This window comes from Mauremys mutica, chromosome 21, assembly GCF_020497125.1.
Source record: "Mauremys mutica isolate MM-2020 ecotype Southern chromosome 21, ASM2049712v1, whole genome shotgun sequence".
Classification (NCBI taxonomy): domain Eukaryota; kingdom Metazoa; phylum Chordata; order Testudines; family Geoemydidae; genus Mauremys; species Mauremys mutica.
Window position 1 is genome coordinate 6,350,641 of NC_059092.1, and position 25,414 is coordinate 6,376,054.

A 25,414-nucleotide genomic window follows, 5' to 3' on the forward strand; every position below is an offset into this window, starting at 1 on the left:
ATTGTTTTGCTGCTTTCTTGTAAGAGGGATTGCATCTTGATAGTGAGAGAACATCATTTAGTACTAAGAGTAGGGGAAAAGGAGCAGGCAGAGATTGAATCTATTTTTGATTCTCTCTGTATGATCTTGAGCTTGAGTATTGCTTATCCTCTGATGTCGTGGTGGCAGCAAACCCTCTTTCTACTGAATCTCTGGCATTTCCCCATCCCTTAGCTTTCAACTTCCTCATTTTCAATGTGCATTGTCATTTCATTTCCTGGCACTCAATTCCATGTTGCACTCACTTCATTTCCTGACCCCCAATTCCTTGCAAAATGCACAGAACTTTTGACTTGAGAGCATGTGATATCTCAAAACAACCTGCCCCAACCCATCAAGTGCAGCCACCTTCTCTTATCTCCCTACGTGACCTAGAGAAACAATTCTGGATGTAGCAAATAATGGGCCCAATCCTCAGATGGTGTAAATTACCCTAGCAAAATTGACCTGGTCTGATATCTTTAGCCAGAGCTGCTCTGAATGAGCCATATGCTTGAGACTGGACTAACAAATAATTACATCATGCAATTAAAGTAATATCTGAAAGAAAAATGACTTTCTGATAGGGAAGCAAAGGGAAGCCACAAGAGCAGGCATGCGACATTCCCCAGCAGTATGTTTCGGGTGCCCACAGCAGCCGGCAGAGAGGTAAATCACTGTAGGGCAGGGGGCGGGACTGGGGAAGACCTGGCTGGTCAGCTGCTCGTCCCAACTGGGCTGGGTAGGACAGGACTTCCTCTTCCCCTGCACGGCATCCAGTGCTGGGTCAGACTCACCCCCAGCTTTCTCCCCCAGCTCCAGGAATCTCTGCAAACTCCTCCCCCACACCACCGCTTCCTGCACCCGTTACTCCTCAGCTGCAGGGGGAGGGATCACTGTACAGGGACCTGCTCCCCCATCCACCCAACTGCCGTGTATCCAGAACCCCTCATACCCAGACCCTCCTGATGAGCCTCACACACCCCACATACAGAACCCCCCTGAGGAGCCCCACTCCCTCTGCACCACCCTGATGAGCCACCCTGAGCCCCAACCAGCTGCACCTGGATTGCTGCCCCACTACCCCAGCATCTGGACCCCCCCCCCCGAGACTCCCACACCCAGACCATCCTGCTGAGGTCTATCTCCCCACACCCAGACCTCCCCCCACTGAGCCCCCAACACTCAGACTCCCCACCGAGCTCTGTCCCCCCTGCTGAGCCCCAACCACCTTCACCTGAACCCCCCTCCAGCATCCCATTACCATTGTACCCAGAACCTCCCAACAAGCCCCCATGCATCCAGATCCCCTGTGCACCTGGATCTCTCACTGAGCCACCCACACCCAAATGGCCCCACACAGAAGCCTTTCAATCCACACCTGGATTTCCCCCCTCCTCCTGTACCACTAAGCCCCTCCACACTTGGATCCTGCCAAGCTGAGCCTGCCTGCTCACATCTGGGTGCACCTGGCATGGAGGGGCAGGGCACTGGGGTGTTTCTGGGGCAGGCCCGGTCCTTGCGCCATGTCAGGGTTGGGTGTAGCCTCATGGCTGAGTCTGCAGAGTGATCTCCCACTTCTGTGCATCCAGTGGCTTGTGCTCTCCAGTGCCATGCTGGAGCCTCCACCTTTATATGACAAATAAAATTTGCAGAATTTTAAAATATTGTGTGCAGAATTTTTAATTTTTTTGGTGCAGAATTCCCTGAGCTAATAACCAGATGATGACAGCAAAATCACCCTAACTGCAGTTAAAGCACCCAGCTCATTTAAACTTTCTAGAATATTAAACTTTGTAATACTTTTTTAAAAGGAAATCTGAATTTTTGACTGGCGAGTGACATTTGTCCCCCAGGACACCAGTTAGCACTTTTAAGGTTAATACTACCCCACTCCACCACCTCATCTTTTCCTTTCTGATCAGGGGCGGCTCTAGGAATTTGGCCGCCCCAACTACGGGGGACCTCTTGCAGACGTGCCTGCGGAGGGTCCGCTGGTCCCGCGGCTCCGGTGGAGCATCCGCAGTCATGCCTGCGGGAGATCCACCGGAGCCGCGGGACCAGCGGATCTCCCGCAGGCATGACTGCGGAAGGTCCGCCGGAGCCGCCTGCCGCCCTGCCAGCAAAATGCCGCCCCAAGCATGCGCTTGGCGCGCTGGGGTCTGGAGCCGGCCCTGTTTCTGATAGTCTTGAAGAAGATGGTGGGGGAATGGCTAACCCTCTCAAGCAGTCCTAACACTGTAATAAAGAACAGCTAGCTATATGCCACATGCTCAAGTGAACCTTAGAACTGAGTGTCTTATAGACCCAGAACCATCATTACTCTGTTTGACTACCACAGTGGTTTTCACATGCTCTATGCCTGGTACATTTTGGCGACATATTTGTTTGCAAGGTAGACTCATGTTTTACCCTTTCAAAATTAATCACTAACCACAGAAAGAAGTAAAGACTGTGTAACCCCTTCCCATCTACCATCACAACACAAAAGAACAAAATAATAGGCCAACCTGGTCCTAAACCCACCAGGATTCAAATTTCAGGCCAGGAACTGCCATTATATGACAAAGCTGTGCAGGTGTACCTTTAAGAATCATTAAATGCTAGAATTGCTCTCCTACTGTTGTATTTCACACTTACAGAAACACCTGTGCTAATTAACTGCTGAATCACTCTTGGAATTTGCTAAGTGCATGGTCACCCAAAACCACCCCTATTATATATGGGAGGTGATCTAACTGTTGCACATTGAATTGCAATGTAAAGCATATGAAGATATTTATTCATGATCTCATCATTGACTTCACTTCCCCCTCACACAGCCCATATGTTATACTTGCACTTCTCACACAGATTAGAATCTGGTTTGTATTTACCCTATTTAAATATTGAAGCAATACGTTTTAAAGATGTTGCTGATAAAATTACAACATACCATGTACAGACTGGGACAAATTACAGAGGGCCTTGTTTGAGCTTTGCCTTCCTTCTGTATTACAACCAAACACTGTCAACAAGCCATGGATGCCCATCAGCTATGAAGGTGGAATAGGGTTCTGAAGGGATATGATACAAATTGTGTGTTCATCAGCTGATTAGGCACCTGAACAAAATAAGTGGTTTAAGATGATTTTTAATCCATCTGAAGCCCCATACAGAGCATGTCCAGCAAATCCTTGGATTACATGTGGCACACATATGGAGGCACGTGCAGTTTCACATACTATGGTTCCTGAATGAAACGTGAAGGCATTTGGCCTGTAATTTCCTTCATGGACAGGAAATCATAACATACAGTGTGGTATCTACAACCACCATTTCTTTGCAGGCACGAGTATAGCCCATTCCCCACTCCCCTTCCTTAGAGATGAGTGCAGAAGGATTATTAGTTTTCTGTTTTGTTTTTTTACAGCTAGGTGCCCTGCATAACTATTAGAAACTCTTAATTCTTGCCCTGAAGTTTTTACAGACTTGTTTGAGGATGTAATCACTCCTTGTCTACACCACAGCTTCCACTGGTGCACTTGCTGCCATTGGTAGGGTACAAAAGGGCAAACAGAGGGAGCAAGTTCCAGATTATTTTTAAATATTTATACATGTATATGATGGTAGCACCCAAAGGGTGCAATCAGGCTTGAGGCCCCATTGTGCTGAGCTCTATACAAACATAGAAAAGAGACAATCCCTGTCATCATATGGGGCAACAGAAATAAAAGAGCAAACTTCTTTCTACTATCTGAAGACATAAATGTGGGGATATAAAGGAGGCTCCAACTAGTTGGGGATGGAGTAGGTTGATATGAACTGCAGGGTGGAGAACAAGGTCCATGGAAAGATCTGAAAAACTACCAGGGTGGACTGGAAGTGGATAGACAGGCATTGTGAAGGCAACAGGGGCTGCATGAATAGAGTCCTGCCTCCTGGAGCAAATGTAGCCTGGCTGCAGCGTGCTGGATTCCATTAAGTTTCAAGATTCAGGGATTTGAGATGATCACAGAGAATAAAAATAGCAGCTGGAATAACTGCTTTGAAATGTAACTGCATCAGTCACTGTCCATGCCCTGTACGGCATCACACAGTGATAACACTCACGTTGGGGTTGCATACGGTACTATACACTGTCATGTCATGACTGCAGGGACGGGGAATCAGAAATCACAGACTCTACCCTCAGCTCTGCCATTGACTTGAAGTAATTGCTAAAGATTGTACAACACCTTTCATTGCTGTTTCTGGAGATAACTATTTTCCCACTGTGATGGGTTCGGTCACAGAGATCTCCTTGGGACTGTCACCTGATGTGCTGAAATACTCGATACTTTAAATGACTGCTTCATGGAGCAGCTGGTACGGGAACCCACAAGGGGAGAGGCGACTCTAGATTTAATCCTGAGTGGAGCGCAGGAGCTGGTCCAAGAGGTAACTATAGCAGGACTGCTTGGAAATAGTGACCATAATACAATAGCATTCAACATCCCTGTGGTGGGAAGAACATCTCAACTGCCCAACACTGTGGCCTTTAATTTCAAAAGGGGGAACTATACAAAAATGAGGGGGTTAGTTAGACAAAAGTTAAAAGGTACAGTGACTAAAGTGAAATCCCTGCAAGTTGCGTGGGCCCTTTTTAAAGACACCATAATAGAGGCCCAACTTCAATGTATACCCCAAATTAAGAAAAACAGTAAAAGAACTAAAAAAGAGCCACCATGGCTTAACAACCATGTAAAAGAAGCAGTGAGAGATAAAAAGACTTCCTTTAAAAAGTGGAAGTCAAATCCTAGTGAGGCAAATAGAAAGGAGCACAAACACTGCCAACTTAAGTGCAAGAGTGTAATAAGAAAAGCCAAAGAGGAGTTTGAAGAACGGCTAGCCAAAAACTCCAAAGGTAATAACAAAATGTTTTTTTAAGTACATCAGAAGCAGGAAGCCTGCTAAACAACCAGTGGGGCCCCTTGACGATGAAAATACAAAAGGAGCGCTTAAAGATGATAAAGTCATTGCGGAAAAACTAAATGGGTTCTTTGCTTCAGTCTTCACGGCTGAGGATGTTAGGGAGATTCCCAAACCTGAGCTGGCTTTTGTAGGTGACAAATCTGAGGAACTGTCACAGATTGAAGTGTCACTAGAGGAGGTTTTGGAATTAATTGATAAACTCAACATTAACAAGTCACCGGGACCAGATGGCATTCACCCAAGAGTTCTGAAAGAACTCAAATGTGAAGTTGCGGAACTATTAACTAAGGTTTGTAACCTGTCCTTTAAATCGGCTTCGGTACCCAATGACTGGAAGTTAGCTAATGTAACGCCAATATTTAAAAAGGGCTCTAGGGGTGATCCTGGCAATTACAGACCGGTGAGTCTGACGTCGGTACCGGGCAAATTAGTTGAAACAATAGTAAAGAATAAAATTGTCAGACACATAGAAAAACATAAACTCTTGAGCAATAGTCAACATGGTTTCTGTAAAGGGAAATCGTGTCTTACTAATCTATTAGAGTTCTTTGAAGGGGTCAACAAACATGTGGAAAAGGGGGATCCGGTGGACATAGTGTACTTAGATTTCCAGAAAGCCTTTGACAAGGTCCCTCACCAAAGGCTCTTACGTAAATTAAGCTGTCATGGGATAAAAGGAAAGGTCCTTTCGTGGATTGAGAACTGGTTAAAGGACAGGGAACAAAGGGTAGGAATTAATGGTAAATTCTCCGAATGGAGAGGGGTAACTAGTGGTGTTCCCCAAGGGTCAGTCCTAGGACCAATCCTATTCAATTTATTCATAAATGATCTGGAGAAAGGGGTAAACAGTGAGGTGGCAAAGTTTGCAGATGATACTAAACTACTCAAGATAGTTAAGACCAAAGCAGATTGTGAAGAACTTCAAAAAGATCTCACAAAACTAAGTGATTGGGCAACAAAATGGCAAATGAAATTTAATGTGGATAAATGTAAAGTAATGCACATTGGAAAAAATAACCCCAACTATACATACAACATGATGGGGGCTAATTTAGCTACAACGAGTCAGGAAAAAGATCTTGGAGTTATCGTGGATAGTTCTCTGAAGATGTCCACGCAGTGTGCAGAGGCGGTCAAAAAAGCAAACAGGATGTTAGGAATCATTAAAAAGGGGATAGAGAATAAGACTGAGAGTATATTATTGCCCTTATATAAATCCATGGTATGCCTACATCTCGAATACTGTGTACAGATGTGGTCTCCTCACCTCAAAAAAGATATTCTAGCACTAGAAAAGGTTCAGAAAAGAGCAACTAAAATGATTAGGGGTTTAGAGAGGGTCCCATATGAGGAAAGATTAAAGAGGCTAGGACTCTTCAGTTTGGAAAAGAGAAGACTAAGGGGGGGACATGATAGAGGTATATAAAATCATGAGTGATGTTGAGAAAGTGGATAAGGAAAAGTTATTTACTTATTCCCATAATACAAGAACTAGGGGTCACCAAATGAAATTAATAGGCAGCAGGTTTAAAACAAATAAAAGGAAGTTCTTCTTCACGCAGCGCACAGTCAACTTATGGAACTCCTTACCTGAGGAGGTTGTGAAGGTTAGGACTATAACAATGTTTAAAAGGGGACTGGATAAATTCATGGTGGCTAAGTCCATAAATGGCTATTAGCCAGGATGGGTAAGAATGGTGTCCCTAGCCTCTGTTCGTCAGAGGATGGAGATGGATGGCAGGAGAGAGATCACTTGATCATTGCCTGTTAGGTTCAACTCCCTCAGGGGCACCTGGCATTGGCCACTGTCGGTAGACAGATACTGGGCTGGATGGACCTTTGGTCTGACCCGGTACGGCCTTTCTTATGTTCTTATGTTAATTACCTCTGAGCCCGTTTTCCCTGCCAGCTTGGGACTCCAGAACCCTGCCTTGTTGAGCCAGACACACTAGCCTGCCGCAACACAGACCCAGGGTCTGGATCACGCCCCCAAAGCTGCAGACTTTAACTAAAAACAGCTCAGCAGGTTATCTGTCTCCAGCACACAGACACCCAGCTCTCAATAGGATCCAAATCCCAAATAAATCTGTTATACTCTATAAAGCTTATACAGGGTAAATTCATAAATTGTCCACCCTCTATAACACTGATAGAGAGATATGCACAACTGTTTGCTCCCCCAGGTATTAATCACTTATTCTGGGTTTAGTAATAAACAAACATGATTTTATAAAGTATAAGAAGTAGGATTTAAGTGGTTTCAAGTAATAATAGCCAGGACAAAGTAAGTCACAAAGCAAAATAAAACAAGACATGCAACTCTAAGCCTAATACATTAAGAAACTGATTACGGGTAATATCTCACCCTCAAAGATGTTTGAATAAGCTTCTTTCACAGACTAGACTCCTTCCTAGTCTGGGCCCAATCCTTTCCTCTGGTACAGTCCTTGTTAGTTCCATCAGACATCTCAGGTGGTAAGCAGGGGTTTTCTCATGACTGGCCGCCCCTTTTGTCCTGCTCGACCCCCTTTTATAGCTTTGGCACAAGGCGGGAATCTTTTGTCTCTCTGGGTCCCCACCCCTCCTTCTAAATGAAAAAGTACCAGATTTAAGATGGATTTCATTATCAGATGACATGGTCACATGTCATTGTAAGATCCCTAGTCTCCATTCCCCATGGGCTGGCCCACATGTACACAGGAAGACTTTCAAGTAATTAAGGCCATTTACAACTGATTGTTTCTGGAGCACCCTTAATGGCTTCCACTTAATATGTTTACAGCCGTGATACAAGTTTATATCTTATTCTCCTAACGCCAGATATAGAAATAATACATGCAAACAAATAGGATGAACACACTTAGTAGATTACAAGCTTTCTAATGACACCATACAAGGGATATTTAGCCTAAAGCATATTCCAGTTATTTCATATATATAAGCATATTTCCGTAAAGCATATCGAGTGCAACATCACAACCACCTCACAGTGATTTTGTGAGGCATAGAAAAGATTTATAAAGCACTTTGCAAGCATTAGATAAAAGGTAGTAGGAAGGAGCATAAACTATTAGCATGATTTCTAAAAAGGTGACCAAGTAGCATTGTAGTTAAAATATGTGAAGTTTTGGGCTGGAGGGGAGGAATCCACTGAACTGGAGATTTGCAGAATTTCTAGATTCTTTTGGGGGATGTCCTGATAAATCCCCTCTCATCATAAACTTCAGTTGTGAACTATTTTGGGCAAGGCTGTTTTTTTTCTTATATGTTTGTACAGTGATTGGCACAGTACGGCTTTAGTAATATAAATGAATTTTTTTGTCAGCATTAACAATGTTGTCAACTCTTGCACTTTTACCGGAAGTCTGCTGTTTTCTCCACAGCTCTAGCTCTCACGGTCTCTCGGCTTTGGTTTTTTTAAAAAGGGGGAAGTTTCTAGTTCTCATGTTTGAAAACGTGACCCAAGCTCAAAAATTGTGGAAATAAAGTAAGCCTAAAATTAATGGTTTTTTTTAAAAATCTCATGCTTTTTAAGCCGCTCTCGTGGGTTTTTTCATGCCCGACTCATGGTTCATGAGTGCCTGGAATTGGCAACACTCAGCATGTGTAACACGGTGACCGGGGTGGGGGGGTTCAATGGTGCAAAAAGGTGCAGCGCCCTGACCCCAAGGAGCACGATCCTCGCTCCCCACTGTCCCAGCACAGCCTGGCGCTGGCAATGGAGCAAACCCCCACAGCAGAGGGTGGGGCAAATCCACTGGACTCGGCATCCTCTCCGCCTGCGCGCAGCTTTTCCACCCCCCCAGCCGAGACAGCGCCACGCGCCAGGCACCCACACGATCAGATCGCACCAGCACCCAGACAGTCGCATCCCGCGCATGCGCACCGTTGTTCGTCGCCTTTGCCCGCTCCCCTCGATGGCGTGCGGGGTTTGAGCGCATGCGCAGTAGCGTGATTTCTCCTCTCGGCCCCCGCCCTCGGACTCCGGGCCGACCCTCGCGTACGCAACCCCGCTGCACTTACCGCCTCCTTCTCCTGAATGGGAAACCGCGGCGGTCTCGCGCATGCGCAGGGTTGTCGTCTCTTCTCTTCTCTCTCTTCCCCCCCCCCTCCTCCTTTGCCGGCTCCCCCCCGCGGGCCCGGCTGCGGCTGAGTCTCGTGAGGAGGCGGAGGAATTAGGGCGGACTATGGAGGCGCCCCGGGGTTGTCGGCCTCACTCACTGGACGGGAGCAACCGCCGCCAATACCGCCGCTTCCGACGCGCGGGCCTCTGAGGGGGGAAGAGAGCTCGCAGCACGGTGAGCGGGGGACGGCGGCGCGAGGCGAGCGGGGGAGGGGGGATGGAATGGAGTGGAGTGGAGTGGAGTGGGAGGGGTGGGGGGATGGAGCGGGCGCGCGGGCGGGCTAAGAGGAGGGGGCTGAGGGGGGGAAGGGAGTGTGTGTGTGTGGGGGGGGGTCCTGGTGGCTGGTAGCCAGGTCGGAAGGGCCTGGCAAACCCAGGGCCGAGGGGTTGCTCCTAGGAGATAGCAACGCCAGGGTGCCAGGGCTGTTGTGGTGCCTTCTCATGGGAAGCAGCTGGTGCCCCTGGGTGGGCTGTTGTGAGGCAGACTTAGGGCCTTGGTGGGTAACTTTCCCAAGTGGGGAGTGGGGGTGCCCGGTGTTGTCCCCTGAAGGGTAAAGGGCCTGTCCTGGGGGAGCTGAGCATGGTGGGGCACCAGATTTTGTTGTGCCTGCAGGATGGCAGGTGGTGTGTTGGCATCAGCCGTGCAGTGCCCCTCAGGAGGATGCTTGACACACAACTGGCCTCTATGGTTAGGCTTGGCAGAGTTCAGTTTTACTTTTTTTTAATCATTTTGACGGATGTCAGTGTTTATTTTAAGACTTTTTTCATTTTTATTGGTTTAAATTTTCACCGTTGTGTGAAGTTATGGGGTGGCCAGATAATGGGCAGCAGGTAGCGATAGTACTAAGTTAATGACAGTAGACACTGTGAGACACAAAAATAAAGCTTTATAATGGTTAAAACATAAATTGTCAACATATCAAAATATACAAGCTAAATAGCCTTAAAGCAATCTCTGACTTCTCAAGCAGCATAGCTTTTTCTTTGCCTATCTGTAAATTTCAGTTACAATATTTATAATTAAAAAGTCAATATTTTTGTTAGCCTGTGGTGAAAACTGATGTTTACTAACATTTACCAATAAAAAATAATCAATCCAAGCCTAAAGATATTTGGGTCTTTTTGAAGCACTGTGGATGTACCATGTGCCACTCCAGTGTTCATGACCTGTGTGTATCAAATGTGGCTTCATTGGTACAGGTCCTTAAACTGGTGACCAGCTGGCATGTGGTTCATGCATATATATCTTACATAGAGGGTACCTCATGGTGTAACTAGTTTCAGTGCAGATTTCTTTAGCAAAGCTATAGATGGTCTCAAGTGGTGGCTAAGAAACACACTGATAGACAATAACATTCTCGCAGTTTCTGTCAACCAAGAATAATCATTCTTAAATCTCCACTGACGGGATGGAAACACGCAGCTGTGCTCTCAGAGCCTTGGTGCAGAAAAGGAGACTACTCAACAGACAGAATAACCCCCTCTTGCCTGTGATTGCACCTTGTCATATGAAGGAGCTCTTAGCTGGTTAATAATGTGGCTTCTATTTTATTAAACCACACAGTCTTGATGGTTGAACTGTTGGGAAAGTGGTTGGGAATTTCAGTTTTGTTCTGGGCCTTGCAATCTAGTTATATCTGCTCTTTTTATCTTTGCTCTACATTAGAGAGGAAGAGAAACAATACAGCTAGAATGTGGCTTGAAGTGTTGCACAGATGATCTTGGGGAGGAGGGCTGCTGCAGAAAAGTTTCTACTCGGGTATTTTTGACTCTTTACAGTGGTGCTTTCTATTTTTCACTGGAAATAGAAGAGTTAGAAGTTGTATAACCATCCACTGGAAAGATGCTTCTGAGTCACAAGTGCTTTCAGTGATTGTAGCATGCAGTACTTCTTGACTCCATCCACATGAGAGGGTGGGAGGGAAATCTGTAACTAAAACATAAAAAACCAAAACAAACACTTGTCCAGCTGACACATGCTTCTCCATTGTTGGTGGGACTGAAGAGGAACCTTTGGGTGAAAACAACTATATAAGGAAATCCTCCATTTGACTGGTTCCTTGAGTTACTGAATAAATGACACAGAAGAGGCATAATGCAAAGTAATAGAAAAGGAAGCTAAGATAATGATTTCTGAATGTAACAGTCTTCTTACCCTTATGAGAATTACAGTAAGTCAGTAATAATGATAATAGATCTGTAACAGATCAAATGGTGTGATCTGAATGTCCAGTACAATTTCTTGTTATCTAATAAAAATGTATATATGGTATGATATATGTAGGAAGGCTGTTGTACAATTCTTGATCTAACTTTACTTTGATCTCCTTCCCAAAGTATTAATGAGGGAAACACCCATATATACCGTATTAGATATTGTAAACATACTATGAAGGGATCAATATAATAGCACAATTGTCCCTTCATGGTCTAGCCTCACCTTAGCTATCATCCCTGGTTCGGTATTAAGATGACAGCCTTCACGTATAATTGGCCCAAGATGCTAACCTTTATTGCCCACTTGTTAGAAAATTCAACAAGCACCTTCATGCTTTTTCCCAGGCTGCTCCTTATGTTTGGGAGGAGTGACCCATAAACATCTGCAAAACTAACTCATTATCCTCCTTCAAAATCTCCTCAAAGGAGAATTTTGCCAAGATGCCTATAAAAAAACTTGAGAGTGGCTAAGCTGCTGCTGTGCTGGGAAACTGCTTATCATGGTGACCAATGCCGTTTCATTGTTTCCTTGTTCTCCCCCATCTGTATCAATTTCTTGTCTTTTTACTTAGATTGTAAATTCTTTGGATTAGGGACTATCATTTTTTTGTTTTTATGTTCTGTATTTGTATAGCACTTAGCATAAGAGGTTCTGACCCATAACTGGGTCTTCTAGGCACTATGATAATACAAAGAATAAATAATTTTGAATTTAAAAGTTCAGACTTTTTCCCCCCTTTGATACTGTTACAATGAAATAGCTGTGAAAACTTGACATATCATTGCCTGATGCTTTTTTAGGTGAATTTAATATAAGAGTTGAACACTTTCATTAGAATGAATGGATCTTACTAATGATACAGTATTCAAGCTGCCAAAATAAATACTCAGTAATTAATAATACATTTATTTACAAAGCACCCTGGCAAAATCACTAGGAGTTCTGAATAACAAACATAAAAACAATTTCACATGAATTTAAAAAAAAATAGACTTCTTGGGTGATTGTCATTTTAGTTGCTATCAAGCTGTCACCAGTATTTGGCTTTTGCGCCACATAAGAAATGAAACATATTGGTCACTTGGCACTATAGGCACTTGACTTGCTATAGTTACTCCAGGTTTGGCTGATATTATCTTAGAAGAACACAGGAATCCACTTCAAAGACTTACTGATAGACCAATAATTCCTTAAACACCAAAGAGGTAGAAGTAGAGGGTAGTTGAGGCATTGGATTGTCTTAAAATGTTAAGTTGATTCATAGATGCAGTGTACTGGGATCACATACACTTCAAAAGCACCACTAGGCATAGACGGAAATAGAATTCTCTTTTTCTAACTTTCTGTAGGGCTTTCTTGGTGACCATCTAAACTGAAATATAATCTTGGTTATACTTTATATGCAAGTCATAAGGTAAAATTTAAAATGGAAACTTCCTGGCGTTTGCTGTGGGAAGGTTATTTTACATAATTCAGAATACTGTCCAGGATTATATCAAAACAGATGTTTGGTGTGTCTAACACCTGTGACAAAGAAATGAATCTTTGAAGAATACTGTAATAACTACTTTAAAAGGTGATGAATGGACCCAAATAAACTGAATAAGGGTTTTTTTTAGCACATCACATTTAAAATACTAATATGTTGAAATACCCCTTTCATATTTTATTTTAGGCATTTAATATCTAATATTTAAAGTGGCTTATTTCCTTAAACTTAGATAATTTTTAAGTGAATTGTATTTTGATTAGTTGAGAAGCAGCTAGTACGCCTTTTGAGAAATTGTATAAAACCGTGGTACAAATAAGAGCTTAGATGCATAATTTTCCATGTCAAAAAGTAATTTCTATAGTATTAATTTACATATGAGCCAAACTCTGACTCCTTTGTGTGTGTGTGTGTGTGTGTGTGTGTGTGTGTGTATATGTATATGTATCATCACAGTAATTGTGTGTACAAATCAATTAATTGGCGTGCACACATTAGTATGCCATTACGCTCTTAGTCTGTCTAAAAGCCAGGCCCCCCTTCTGAAATTCCTAGATATTAGGAAAGTCAAAAGTATGTTGAAATGAGTATTTCCAAGCTCAAGTTCATAGGTGACTCTAAGCCACTAAATGTTTGTATCTTGGAAAAATGAAGGACATTACTGGCATGCATAAGTTATCAATTTATAAATTGTATCTATTTTGTAGTTGTGTCCTTATGGAACGGGGACGTAATTCATGTCAGGAATGAAGGAAGTGGTGGTTGGTGATTCAGTAGGTGTCATTTCCATCTGAGTCAGTAATGAACCAGTGATAGTTTTGAAACAGTATCCTATGCTAGAGGCAATCCCTGTATCTTAAAATAGGGTGCTGTGAGGCTTAATATTTGTAATGTCCTTTGAAACCATTGGAAAGTTGCTATAGCAATGGTCACCAACCAGTAGATCATGATTGACTGGTCGATCGTGGAGCCTCTGACAGTTGATCTCAGTCTCAGTATAGGGTTGTCATGCCAACCCTCCTGCAGCCAAACCGGGAGATCAGCCGCTAACAATCCAGTGGCAGAGCAGGGCTAAGGCAGAGGCTCCCTGCCTGCCCTGGCACCACTCCCGGAAGTGACCAGCGTATCCAGCAGCTGCTCCAGGGGTGGAGGGGGAAAGGGGGTTTCCACGTGCTGCCCTTGCCTGCAGGCACCGGCCTCACAGCTCCCATGGGCTGGGAATGGGGAACTGTGGCCAAAGGGAGGTGTGGGGACGGTGCCTGCAGACGGGGGCAGTGTATGGAGCCTTCTGCCCCTGCCGCCTCCCCGCCCCCGGAGCCGCTGCCAGACAAGCTGGCCCTTCCATAAGTGGCACAGGGCCAGGGTAGGCAGGGAGTCTGCCTTAGCCCCCGCTGTGCAATTGCCCAGGAGCCGCCTGAGGTAAGTAGGGCCAGGGGGCTCCACGTGCAGCTCCCGGAAGTGGCCAGCATGTCCCTCCAGCCCCTGGGGTGGGCAGGGGGCTGTGCCCCTGCAACTCCCATTGGCTGTAGTTCTCTGCCAATGGGAGCTGCGGAGGCAGCGCAGGGCCGCAGGGACGTGCTGGCCATTTCCGGGAGCAGCGTGGGGCCAATGCAAGCCTGCCTTAGTCCCGCTGTGGTGCCGCCTGGGATCCACCTGAGGTAAGCGGTGCCTGGCCAGAGAACGCACCCCTGCCCCAACCCTGAACCCCTTCCTGTACCCCAACCTCCTGCCCCAGTCCTGAGTCCCCCTGCATCCAAACTCCCTCCCAGAGCCTGCATCCCAACTCCCTGCCCCAGCCATGAGCCCCCTCCCAGAGCCTGCATCTCTTCCTGCACCCCTGCCCCAGGCTCAGCCCAGAGCCCCTCTCACACTGAACCCCTCGGCCCCAGCCCAGAGCCCGCACCCCAAACCCCTGTCCTAGCCCAGTGGGGATAGGGGAGAGCAAACGACAGAGGCAGGGGGATGGAGTGAGTGGGGTGTGGCCTCGGAGAAGGGGCAGAGCAGGGCCTTGGGGATGGGGCGGGGCAAGGGTGTTCGGGTTTGTGTGATTACTGTTATTTCTACATTTTCTTTGAGGTAGATCCTAGATTGCACTTAAATTCAAAAAGTGATCTTGTGCTTAAAAAGGTTGGAAACCACTGTGCTATAGGATGGCAAAGTATCATTAATATCGTTAGAAAGACAAGTTGTGTGAAAATACATTCTGAGTACCCTTCCTAGACCCTGTGCACGTTCGAAAGCTTGTCTTATTGGACCAACTTGTGTTGGTGAAAGAAAGATATTACCTCAGCCACCTTGTTTCTCTAAATCCTTGGGTCAGCTCAGCTATATCACTGCAAATTACTAGCAAATTTGTTTACCATAGGGATGTAAATATTGTTTTAAAAGTTAACTGTTTAAATGCTTACAATTATATCGTTTAACTGGTTAACCAATTAAAGGGGGAGAGGCTGGGGGTTAATGGTTAGGGTAGGTTAACTGATAAGACTAATGCTTACCGTTTAATATTTTACCTCCCTAGTTTCAGTCTTTCTTAATTGATATCCCATACTATCACATTCTTCACAGTATGTACTAGGAAATCTGTTCAAAAGGAGGTGCAGTTGTAAAAGTGCAATCCTTCAAATGTTATAGCAAGATAACCTATTTTTTGTTAATCTTATTAAAGAGTAAGTATAAAATATTAATCCAAGCTTAATTATTTTAATCACTGTTTATCCTTAGATTAGGTTCCCTTTTTAAACTGAAATTTGTTTGCTGTTTATCTATAGAGAAGGATTCTTCATCAGCTGTATTCAGATATGGATTTGCACAAACTTAGATTCTTAACATTTGTGGGGAAAGTAAATATTTCAAGGACTTAAAATGAGTTGGCTTATTCCATGGTTATCTTACATTCTCTAAGGAGGAACTGTATAATATTTTATATAGAGAAGCTACTTGTATGTAACTCGTTATCTACCATATCTGACTAAAAATATATATTGATATTGTAGCAGACTTTCAGGAGGAAGTTCTGTTAACAGATTGGTAGACTCATAGATCCTGAAGGTGGGAAAGACCTAGTAGATCATTTTATCCATTTATTTCCCCGGCAGTACAGGATTATTTCTTACTTTCTTCTTGTGTTCAGTAGAGTTGGCATCAATGCCAATTTTGTCTTAAAATTCATGTTTTTTTTGTTTTTGTTTGTTTAAAGGCTAGAAATTTACCTCATGTAAAACTATATGCACAGACTTGAGACTTGTGTGCCTGGCAGGGTCCCACCTTCTCTAAATAGGGTTTTAAGGAAGAAAGTCCACTTAAAGAGTTTCTTTTTCAGGTCCACTGCAATGATGTTCCTGACATTCTGCCAGTTGCTTAGTCTCTGATGGGAGCTGTGCCTGAAGTTACATTGCTGGAAGTGATGGGAGCAACAAGAAGAATAGGGATCCCAAACTAACCACTTTTTTTTTTTATAGTTTCTGTAAACTATCCAAATTCTCTCAAAATGTTTTAATTTTTTTACTTTAGCAGGTCCATTCCTTCCACTGTAGTTCAGTGTTCTGGAACTGCTTAACCAAATTTTTTTAGTTCTTGTTCATTTTCTCCACAGCTTTGTTGTTGGTCACAGAGATATCAAGCTAATAAAGTTGCTTTGGTAGAAAAAAGTATTGGACTGCATAATGTGATGCCTTGTTTCCCCTTGTCTGGATTCACAGTTACTAAAAATGCTCTTAAGACCAAGTGTATTGTACATTGCAATTTAGGAATGCCCATCTGTCCTGCTTACCTGATGAGGATGAATCCAGGTATACGACAGTAATTGCAGATTTTGATATGTTACTTCTAAGAATGACGTTTGGCTTTTGTCCAGTATTCCTTTTATAACAGAAAGTGGTTACCAACTCGTTAAAATAGGATTGTAATGGTCTTAAAATTGCAGCCGAAAGTGGCCCTAAACAACCCAGATAACTGGCATCATTAACACACATGCACTTCACTCGATCCCTCCATTCTACTGCCCATTTCTTTCTTGTGATTTGGCAGAGCACTGAAATTCCCCACAGGGTGGGAATCTCTTCAAGAATAGCTTGAGAAGTGTGTGTCATGTTCTATGTCTATGAACTTAGATAGCGTCCATTTAATTTGTGGTTTGTTACTCTCCAAAATTTGAAATAAAGTAAAATCTTACTTCTTCTTTCCCCCAAAGGAAGCTGTATTTCCCCCAGCTGAAGTTCCATTACTTCCACCATGGAGACAGAACAAGAAAACCTTTGTATCAGTAAAGATGATGAGAGCTCTGAATCTGCTTTTCATTGCTCAGCATGTCATGATGATCAGGATTGGAGCTGTGCTAACCCTATCCGGGGTCGGGCTAAGACCCGCAGTTTGTCTGCTTCACCAGCCCTGGGAAGCACCAAAGAATTCAGGTATGAAATAAACTAGACGTGACTCTTCTATGCTGATGATTCTTTCTGAATGACCAGGAAGTTTCCTGCTTTTGTAGAAGTAGGGCAAAAGTGAAATTTACCCAAGTTTTGTGTTTGCTTTTCTAGTCTGTATTTACATAGTGAGGTAACCCTTAAATAGCTCCTAAGATTAGAAATATGTTACCAAGGGAAAAAAAGTCATTGGTATAACGTCTGCTGGCTTCAAGAGAGAATTTTGAACCTAGTAATAGCTTTTCACATTTTTTTTTCTTACAAAGCATAGGAATTGTGGATGCAGTGCATAGCTGCAGTGTTTATAATATACTAAAAGAGCTTGCCCATAACTGAGAAAATAGGTATACAGGCATTCAAGTAATTTTTTTAGTTCTGGCAAGTTCTTTATAGGGACAGTTTTACAAGGATACATGTGGCTTTATTTAACAAAGGTCTGTAGTGTTTTACAGAGTAGATAGATACAATTTGTTACATTGTTGTCAGTTTTAAGTCAACCATCATGCAAAGGATCCAACTTCCCATTCTAGGCCTTGTCTACACTACAAGACTATTTCGAATCTACTTAAGTCGAATTTGTGGATTCGACCTTATGAAGTCGAATTTGTGTATCCACAGTAAATACACTAATTCGAATTTCTGAGTCCACAGTAATGGGGCTGGCGTCGACTTTGGAAGTGGTGCACTGTGGGAAGCTATCCCACAGTTCCCGCAGTCCCCGCTGCCCATTGGAATGCTGGGTAGAGCTCCCAATGCCTCCTGGGGGAAAAATGTGTCGAGGGTGCTTTTGGGTAACTGTTGTCATTGAACCGTCAATCTCGCCCTCCCTCCCTGAAAGCTCCGGCGGGAAATCTGTTCGCGCCCTTCTCTTGTCAGTTACAGTGCGTACGCCACAGCACTGCGAGCATGGAGCCCGCTGCGATCATCGCTGCACTTATGGCCGTTGTCAACTCCTCGCACCTTATCGTCCACCTCTTCCACAGTCAGCTGCTGAGAAATCGGGCGAGGAGGCTCCGGCAGCGCGGTGAGGACAGGAATTCACAGAGTGGCGCAGACCTCTCACAAAGCAGGGTACGCCGTGCCGTGGAGATCATGGTGGCAATGGGTCAAGTTCATGGTGTGGAACGGCGATTCTGGGCCCGGGAAACAAGCACGGACTGGTGGGACCGCATAGTGCTGCAGGTCTGGGATGAATCACAGTGGCTGCGAAACTTCAGGATGCGTAAGGGCACTTTCCTTGAACTCTGTGACTTGCTGTCCCCTGCCCTGAAGCGCCAGGACACCCGGATGCGAGCAGCCCTGAGTGTGCAGAAGCGAGTGGCCATAGCCCTCTGGAAACTTGCAACGCCAGACAGCTACCGGTCAGTAGCGAACCACTTTGGCGTGGGCAAATCTACCGTGGGGGTTGCTGTGATTGAAGTAGCCCACGCAATCGTTGAGCAACTTCTCTCAAAGGTAGTGACTCTCGGAAACGTCCAGGACATCATAGATGGCTTCGCCGCGATGGGATTCCCAAACTGCGGTGGGGCTATAGATGGGACTCACATCCCTATCCTGGCACCAGCCCACCAGGCCAGCGAGTACATTAACCGAAAGGGCTACTTTTCAATGGTGCTGCAAGCACTGGTAGACCATAGGGGACGTTTTACCAACATCTTCGTTGGGTGGGCGGGCAAGGTTCATGACGCGCGTGTGTTCAGGAACTCTGGTCTGTTTAAACGCCTCCAGGCAGGTACTTTCTTCCCGGACCACAAAATAACGGTTGGGGATGTGCAGATGCCTACAGTGATCCTCGGGGACCCAGCCTACCCGCTAATGCCCTGGCTCATGAAGCCCTATACAGGCGCCTTGGACAGAGAGAAGGAACTCTTCAACTACCGGCTGAGCAAGTGCAGAATGGTGGTGGAGTGTGCTTTCGGACGTCTCAAGGGGAGATGGCGGAGCTTACTGACTCGCTCGGACATCAGCGAAAAGAATATCCCCGTAGTTATTGCTGCTTGCTGTGTGCTCCACAATGTCTGTGAGAGCAAGGGCGAGACCTTTTTGTCCGGATGGGAGGTTGAGGCAAATCGCCTGGCTGCAGTTTACGCTCAGCCAGACACCCGTGCCGAGAGAATATCCCAGCGGGAAGCGCTGTGTATCCGGGAGGCTTTGAAAGCAAGTTTCCTCGGAGAGCAGGGTAACCTATGACTCTCCACTTGCTTTCAAGAGAAACTGACCCTGGGCCTGTGTCTGTATGTGTCGATTTCGATCTGCGGTTACATACCCTGTTCTCCAAGTTTCCCCCACTTCCAAAGCACGGTTTAAAGCAAATTAATTGTAACACTCATTATTAATAAATCTTTGTTTTACTTTGCATTTCTGTTCAGTTGTTGAAACATGGACGCATACTGTGCTGGGCACGGTGTGCACTGATGTACAGACCGCTTGTTCCATAGAGGAATGACATCCTCCAGCTCCTACATAGGTCTCTGGGGTGGGGGACGGTTGCAAGTGGTTGTGCATGAAGGGGAGGGTTTGCAGGAAGGGGTGGGTTTGCAGGAAGGGGCGAGAGGTGCCTTCTTTGGATAGGGGTTTGGATGACGGCAGTGGGCTGCGGGTTTGGGCGTAGGAAGGGGTGAGGGGTGTGGGGGAAGGGTGAGTATCTGTCCGTGGATGAGGGCTCTTGTTGGGGCTCAGGGCAGCGGAGAGGCTCGTTGCTACGGTGGAAGTGCATGGTAAGGGCAGCGTGCCTTAACATTAAGGGGGTGGCAGGCGCTAGGACCCTGGACAAGCATACACATCACAGAATGACCCGGGGCAGCATACACCACACAGAGTGACCCTGGTGCCTACTGACTGCAGTGTGTGTGTGCCCTGCAGTTGATCATGCCCCCAAGTCTGTACCCTGGTAATGTAGGCTATACCGTGCAATTATAAATCCCCTCCCCCCCCCTACACAAAAAAATCCTCTGACACGAAAGACGTGACCGAAACAGTGAATAACAGCAAACAGCTTTTAATAATCTAATACACAGTGGGGGGATGAAACTTGGATTTGGGACTGGGTGAGCCTGTAAGGGAAGCACTTCTACAAATTTATAGCGTGAGAGGTGTGTGGTACATTAGCGCTATGCAGTGGTGCAGTGACATTTCTCACGGCCCCTACCGCCCCTCCGTCTTGTACTTTTGGATGAGGGGGGGGCAGGACTTCTTGGCGGGGGAGGGCGGTTGCAGATAAACTGCAGGGGGGCTCTGTCCTCCTGCCTGCGGTCCTGCAGAACATCAACAAGGCGCCGGAGCGTGTCCGTTTGCTCCCTCATTAGCCCAAGCAGCGTTTGAGTCGCCTGCTGGTCTTCCTGCCGCCACCTATCCTCCCGTTCGATGTGTGTGCGATGCTGTTGACATAGGGTCTCCCTCCACTGTCTCGGCTCTGGAGCAGGCCATCAGTTCCGCGAACATCTCATCCCTAGTCTTTTTCTTTCGCTGCCTAATCTGCGCCAGCCTCTGCGAGGGGGATGCCGGGGCAGTCCGGGAAAGAGCCGAAGCTGTGTGATGGGAAAAGTAACTGATTTCCTTGAACAGATACATGTTTGCGAACAGCGAACACAGTCTAGTCAGTTTCTCTGAACAAGACCATACAGGGCAACAAGTCTCTCGAGATCTCAGGACAAGTTCGAGATTTCGGAATACGCTCTCATTGGCTGCAGCATTGCACAGGAGAGCGGACAAGTGGGGAGAGACAGCTGAATCCGTCTAGCAGACAGTCCTGGTAAGCCTTACAGTACATTCTGCTTATCAGTTAATGGATAGCTGTGCCCTCCCGCTAAAGGCAATCTGGAAATCATATACTCTGACCCTTTTCCAGCCACTCCCGCCAGTGCACAGGAAAGATCAATGTATGCTTTTCCTATGTGGCCTACAACACGTGGCTGTTAAGCGAGGGTCATTGTTATGCAAAGTAAAAGTCAACCATTCACAACAGTAACAATACACTAATTGCCCTAATTAGATGCAGCATTTCATGAACGAGATCACCCTGAGGCGGGTCCCTCGGAGTCACAAAGAGCGGATGCTAAGGGAAGCCCTGCAGAGACCAGGACCATATGCGGCCATGCTTGTGGTGGCGATGATTCCCATCTACATAAGGATGTCCTGGCGCGGAAGAGTGTGCTTCCACGGAGCACCCAACAAGGCACCTCTCCCCAGGAACCTCCTGCGGAGGCTTTTCGAGGACCTCTATGAGACCTTTGTTGAATTGTCCCTGGAGGATTATTGTTCAATCCCTATATGTGTGGACCTACTTTTCATATAGTTTTTCATTGAAAATTTTATATATAGTATTTCTATTTTTTTATACCTGTTTTATAAAAAATAAATGTTTACATGTTTATAGCACTTACCGCCTGAGCCTTCCCCTGATTCAGAGTCCGGGTTAACGGCCGGGGAGGGTTGGTAGGGGATCTCTGTGAGGGTGATGAAGAGATCCTGGCTGTCAGGGAAAGCGGTATTGTGTTCGCTGTCGCCTGCGCCGTCCTCCACAGACCCTTCCTCATCTTCCCCATCGGCGAACATCGAGGAGGAACTGTCCAGGTTCACTATGCCGTCCACGGTCACTGGTGGGGCAATGGTGGCAGACCCACCTAGAATGGCATGCAGTGCCTCGTAGAAGCGGCATGTCTGGGGCTGGGCTCCGGAGCGTCCGTTTGCCGCTCTGACTTTTTGGTAGCCTTGTCTCAGGTCCTTGATTTTCACGCGGCACTGCATTGCATCCCGGCTGTATCCTTTCTCTATCATTGCTTTGGAGACCTTCTCGAAGGTCTTTGCATTCCGCTTGCTGGAGCGCAGCTCCGACAGCACAGACTCCTCGCCCCACACACCGATCAGATCCAGGACTTCCCGGTCTGTCCATGCTGGGGACCTCTTTCTATTCTTGGATTGGCCGGACTCCTCTGCTGGAGAGCTCTGCATCGTTGCAGGTGCTGCGGAGCTCGCCCCGATGTCCAGCCAGGACGTTGGATTCAAAGTGCCCAGACAGGAAAAGGAATTCAAATTTTCCCGGGTCATTTCCTGTGTGGCTGGTCAGAGAATCCAAGCTCGGACTGCTGTCCAGAGCGTCAACAGAGTGGTGCACTGTGGGATAGCTCCCGGAGCTACTAAGTTCGATTTGCATCCACACCTAGCCTAATTCGAGCTAGCCATGTCGAATTTAGCGTTACTCCACCTGTCGGGGTGGAGTACCGAATTCGAACTAAAGAGCCCTCTAGTTCGAATTAAATGGCTTCCTGGTGTGGACGGTTGAGCGGTTAGTTCGAATTAACGCTGCTAAATTCGAATTAAAGTCCTAGTGTAGACCAGGCCCTACACACCTCACAAAAATGAAATATGGAACAAATTGTGACATTGAGGTACATTAATAGCTTGATAGTAATATAATCCAAAAAAGAAGGTTCAGGCTTCCTTAAATAATAGGAGCAGAGCTGGACTTGGTACCAGATCTTTCGCACAGCTTCACTTAGAGTTAGCATACATGGTAAGAAGAACCTGGTTGGATGCGTTTCAGCTGTATAGTAATGGGTGATGGCACAGAAGTAATTTTGTTCATAGATCATAATCAGTGCACCGAGAAAGGTCTATTGCCTTCCTCAAACCAGATTGTTAACCTACTAGTAATGCTCTTCTGTCACATGGGGAACCTGAATTCAACTTCTGATGTGGCATTCCTCAGACCAACAATGGCAGGCAGAGACTGTTATGTGGAGGCAGTATGCTTTGCCGAGGGAGGGAGGGAATACGTCTCATTATTGAACTCTGACCCTCCGGATGCCTAAGGGGCATGGACAAGATTCTAAAGGAGCTGCTTACCAGAGAAGATTGTCTCCCCCATTCAAACTGTGTTGCTAGCAGTATTATTGCTGCAATGTGGAGCATTTGTAGGTGAGACTATAAGAGTGGGGAAAAAGGGATTAGGGGAGAGGGAACCCCAAATCAAAGACAGGAGGATCTCAGAACAGATTGGGGGGAGGGATAGCTCAGTGGTTTGAGCATTGGCCTGCTAAACCCAGGGTTATGAGTTCAATCCTTGAGGAGGCCACTTAGGGATCTGGGGCAAAAATTGGTCCTGCTAGTGAAGGCAGGGGGCTGGACTCGATGACCTTTCAAGGTCCCTTCCAGTTCTAGGAGATTGGTATATCTCCAATTATTACTATTACTATTACTGTAAGATAATTAAATGTTTTCTAACAAGTGCAGCTTCTGTGGAGTTTCTTTAGGGACATAAAGCTAATGTACTTTAAAAATTTTGGAGGATGTTCTTGCAGGGTCAGTGGAAACCTTTTAATGCTTGAAGTTTCCTGTTATTGCCTATGGACTGCACAGTACAATATAAGAAAACAAAGTATTTATGTAGAAATGTATCGTATAATTAACAGCATTTAAGTGCAGAAATTTGATTGTGTTCATAGGATTTTAAACACCTAATATTAGTCTACATGAGTAAAAGGCCTGTTGGCCTAAATTCTGTTCTCTTTCTAGGTGTGAATATTTCCAAGTCATTATTTATTTTATTTTATTTTATTTTTGTAGTTAGGAAACCTGCCTTTTTTTCTATTGGACACACATTTCTTAATTTGTTTCCATTTTATTTTGTTTAGCTTGCTCTCTGATGGATAGGAATTGCTCTGAAACTACAATCTATCTTTGCAGTCAGAGATATATACCCATTTGTGGTTTGAATGAGGTTTACTACTTAAAAAGATATTTCATTAAAACTTCCTTAAGTCACTCTTTGACTGGTTTTGTGATACTTTCACCACCAGGTCAAAGGAACTTGTAAAATGTCAAATTAAAATTATCTTAGGTTTGCTATGCAGTATTTGTAATTGAGTACTTCTCTCTATGTATCAACTTAGCAGGCTCTCTCTCCACACAGTTCAATACATTTCTAAAGCACATTAGTACATTATAAATAGAATAGAAAATAGTAGTAATGCTTCCTTATCTCTATTCACTTAATAAAATAATCGTATCCTTTGATTAAATGGCAAATGTATTAAATCCCGATAACACCCTTACCTAAAACCTATTTTAATTATATAGTGCCTTAGAAAGATGTACATGGTGCTGTACATTGGGTAAATTGTATCAAATATGAATTTCTTCATCAGAGTTGAGGATCTGATCCTCTAAGCTTCTGAGCTGCTTCTACTCTCAATGAATGCCGTAGGAGTTAAGGTTATGCTCCAGCATGAAGGATCAGGTCCTTAAAGATACAAATCCATACAGTGCACAATGTTGTAATACTGCAAACACATGAAGTTGGGTATAACTTTCATTGCTTAAATGCCATGTGGGAACAGAGGTATTTAGAGGTGCCCTTTGTAGGAGGAGCAGGAAGGAGTTTCTTTCATGCCACTCTTTAAGGTTTGATAAAATATGCAGGTTAAAGGGACAGAACAATTTGGGGGGGAGGATTTGAGTGGAGTAGAAGCTGTGAGAGAGGACATAGGCAAGGGAATAGTTTACTATCCTAATTTAGAACATGATCGTTTCAAAATGTATGGAGACTTTATCAGTACTGCCTTCATTCCTCTATACATACTCGTAATTCTTGTTCATCCTTAATATACTATTAAGAAATAGTGTAATTAAAGTCCTTGTATGTTTGTTTTTCTTCTTGCTAATAAATAAGGATAAGTATAAAAATCTGTTAATGTCTCCTCCTCCGATAGGCTCAGCAATGCTTGAAATTTATACTAATACATTATATTGACACATCAGTTAAGTCACCTTGAAGAAGAGTTCTGTGTAAACTCAAAAGCTTGCCTCTATCAGCAACAGAAGTTGGTCCAATAAGAGATATTACTTCACCCACCATGTGTTTCTGATATCAATAAATGCAGTTTTATTGGCCTGCTGGAAAGGGAGAAAATGTTATATTTGTTTTTATTAGTAGAATACAAATTTTATTAAAACTTTTTAAAAAATGTGGAAATAACAGGATGTCACCACCATCACTTGCTTGTATGTTGTATCTCTTTCTTCCACTGTTCATCTAATTTTGTATTTTGTTAGATTGTAAACTCTCTGGGGCTGGGAATGAGTCAGCACATTACATGAATTAATCAGGAACAGGAGACGCATATTTCCCTGTTATCACTTTTCAGTGGGAATGACTATAACACTTATGGTAACACTTACATAGTGCTTTA

At 44.8% G+C, this 25,414-nt stretch overlaps 2 protein-coding genes across 10 annotated transcripts in view; one reads left to right on the forward strand and one right to left on the reverse strand.

Annotated features, from left to right (window-relative positions):
* CALML6 (calmodulin like 6) overlaps nucleotides 1-9,113 on the reverse strand; it is a 178,455-nt gene extending 169,342 nt beyond the window's left edge. For all 7 annotated transcript variants that reach the window (XM_044995886.1, XM_044995880.1, XM_044995882.1 and 4 more), the window contains exon 1: nucleotides 8,995-9,113. The gene's annotated coding sequence lies outside the window, so the exon portion shown is untranslated. The remainder of the gene's footprint in view (nucleotides 1-8,994) is intronic.
* Nucleotides 9,114-9,131: 18 nt separating this feature from the next.
* The window catches only part of NADK (NAD kinase), a 39,020-nt gene continuing 22,737 nt past the window's right edge, over nucleotides 9,132-25,414 (forward strand). Inside the window, exons 1-3 of one of the 3 annotated variants that reach the window (XM_044995870.1) lie at nucleotides 9,134-9,269; nucleotides 15,573-15,666; nucleotides 16,994-17,213. In XM_044995870.1, coding sequence (XP_044851805.1) covers nucleotides 17,035-17,213 — 179 coding nt within the window. In that variant the 5' untranslated portion in view covers nucleotides 9,134-9,269; nucleotides 15,573-15,666; nucleotides 16,994-17,034. Of the gene's footprint in view, nucleotides 9,270-14,777; nucleotides 15,471-15,572; nucleotides 15,667-16,993; nucleotides 17,214-25,414 lie in introns of those variants that run through there. The other 2 variants (XM_044995869.1, XM_044995871.1) reach the window with 2 other exon arrangements.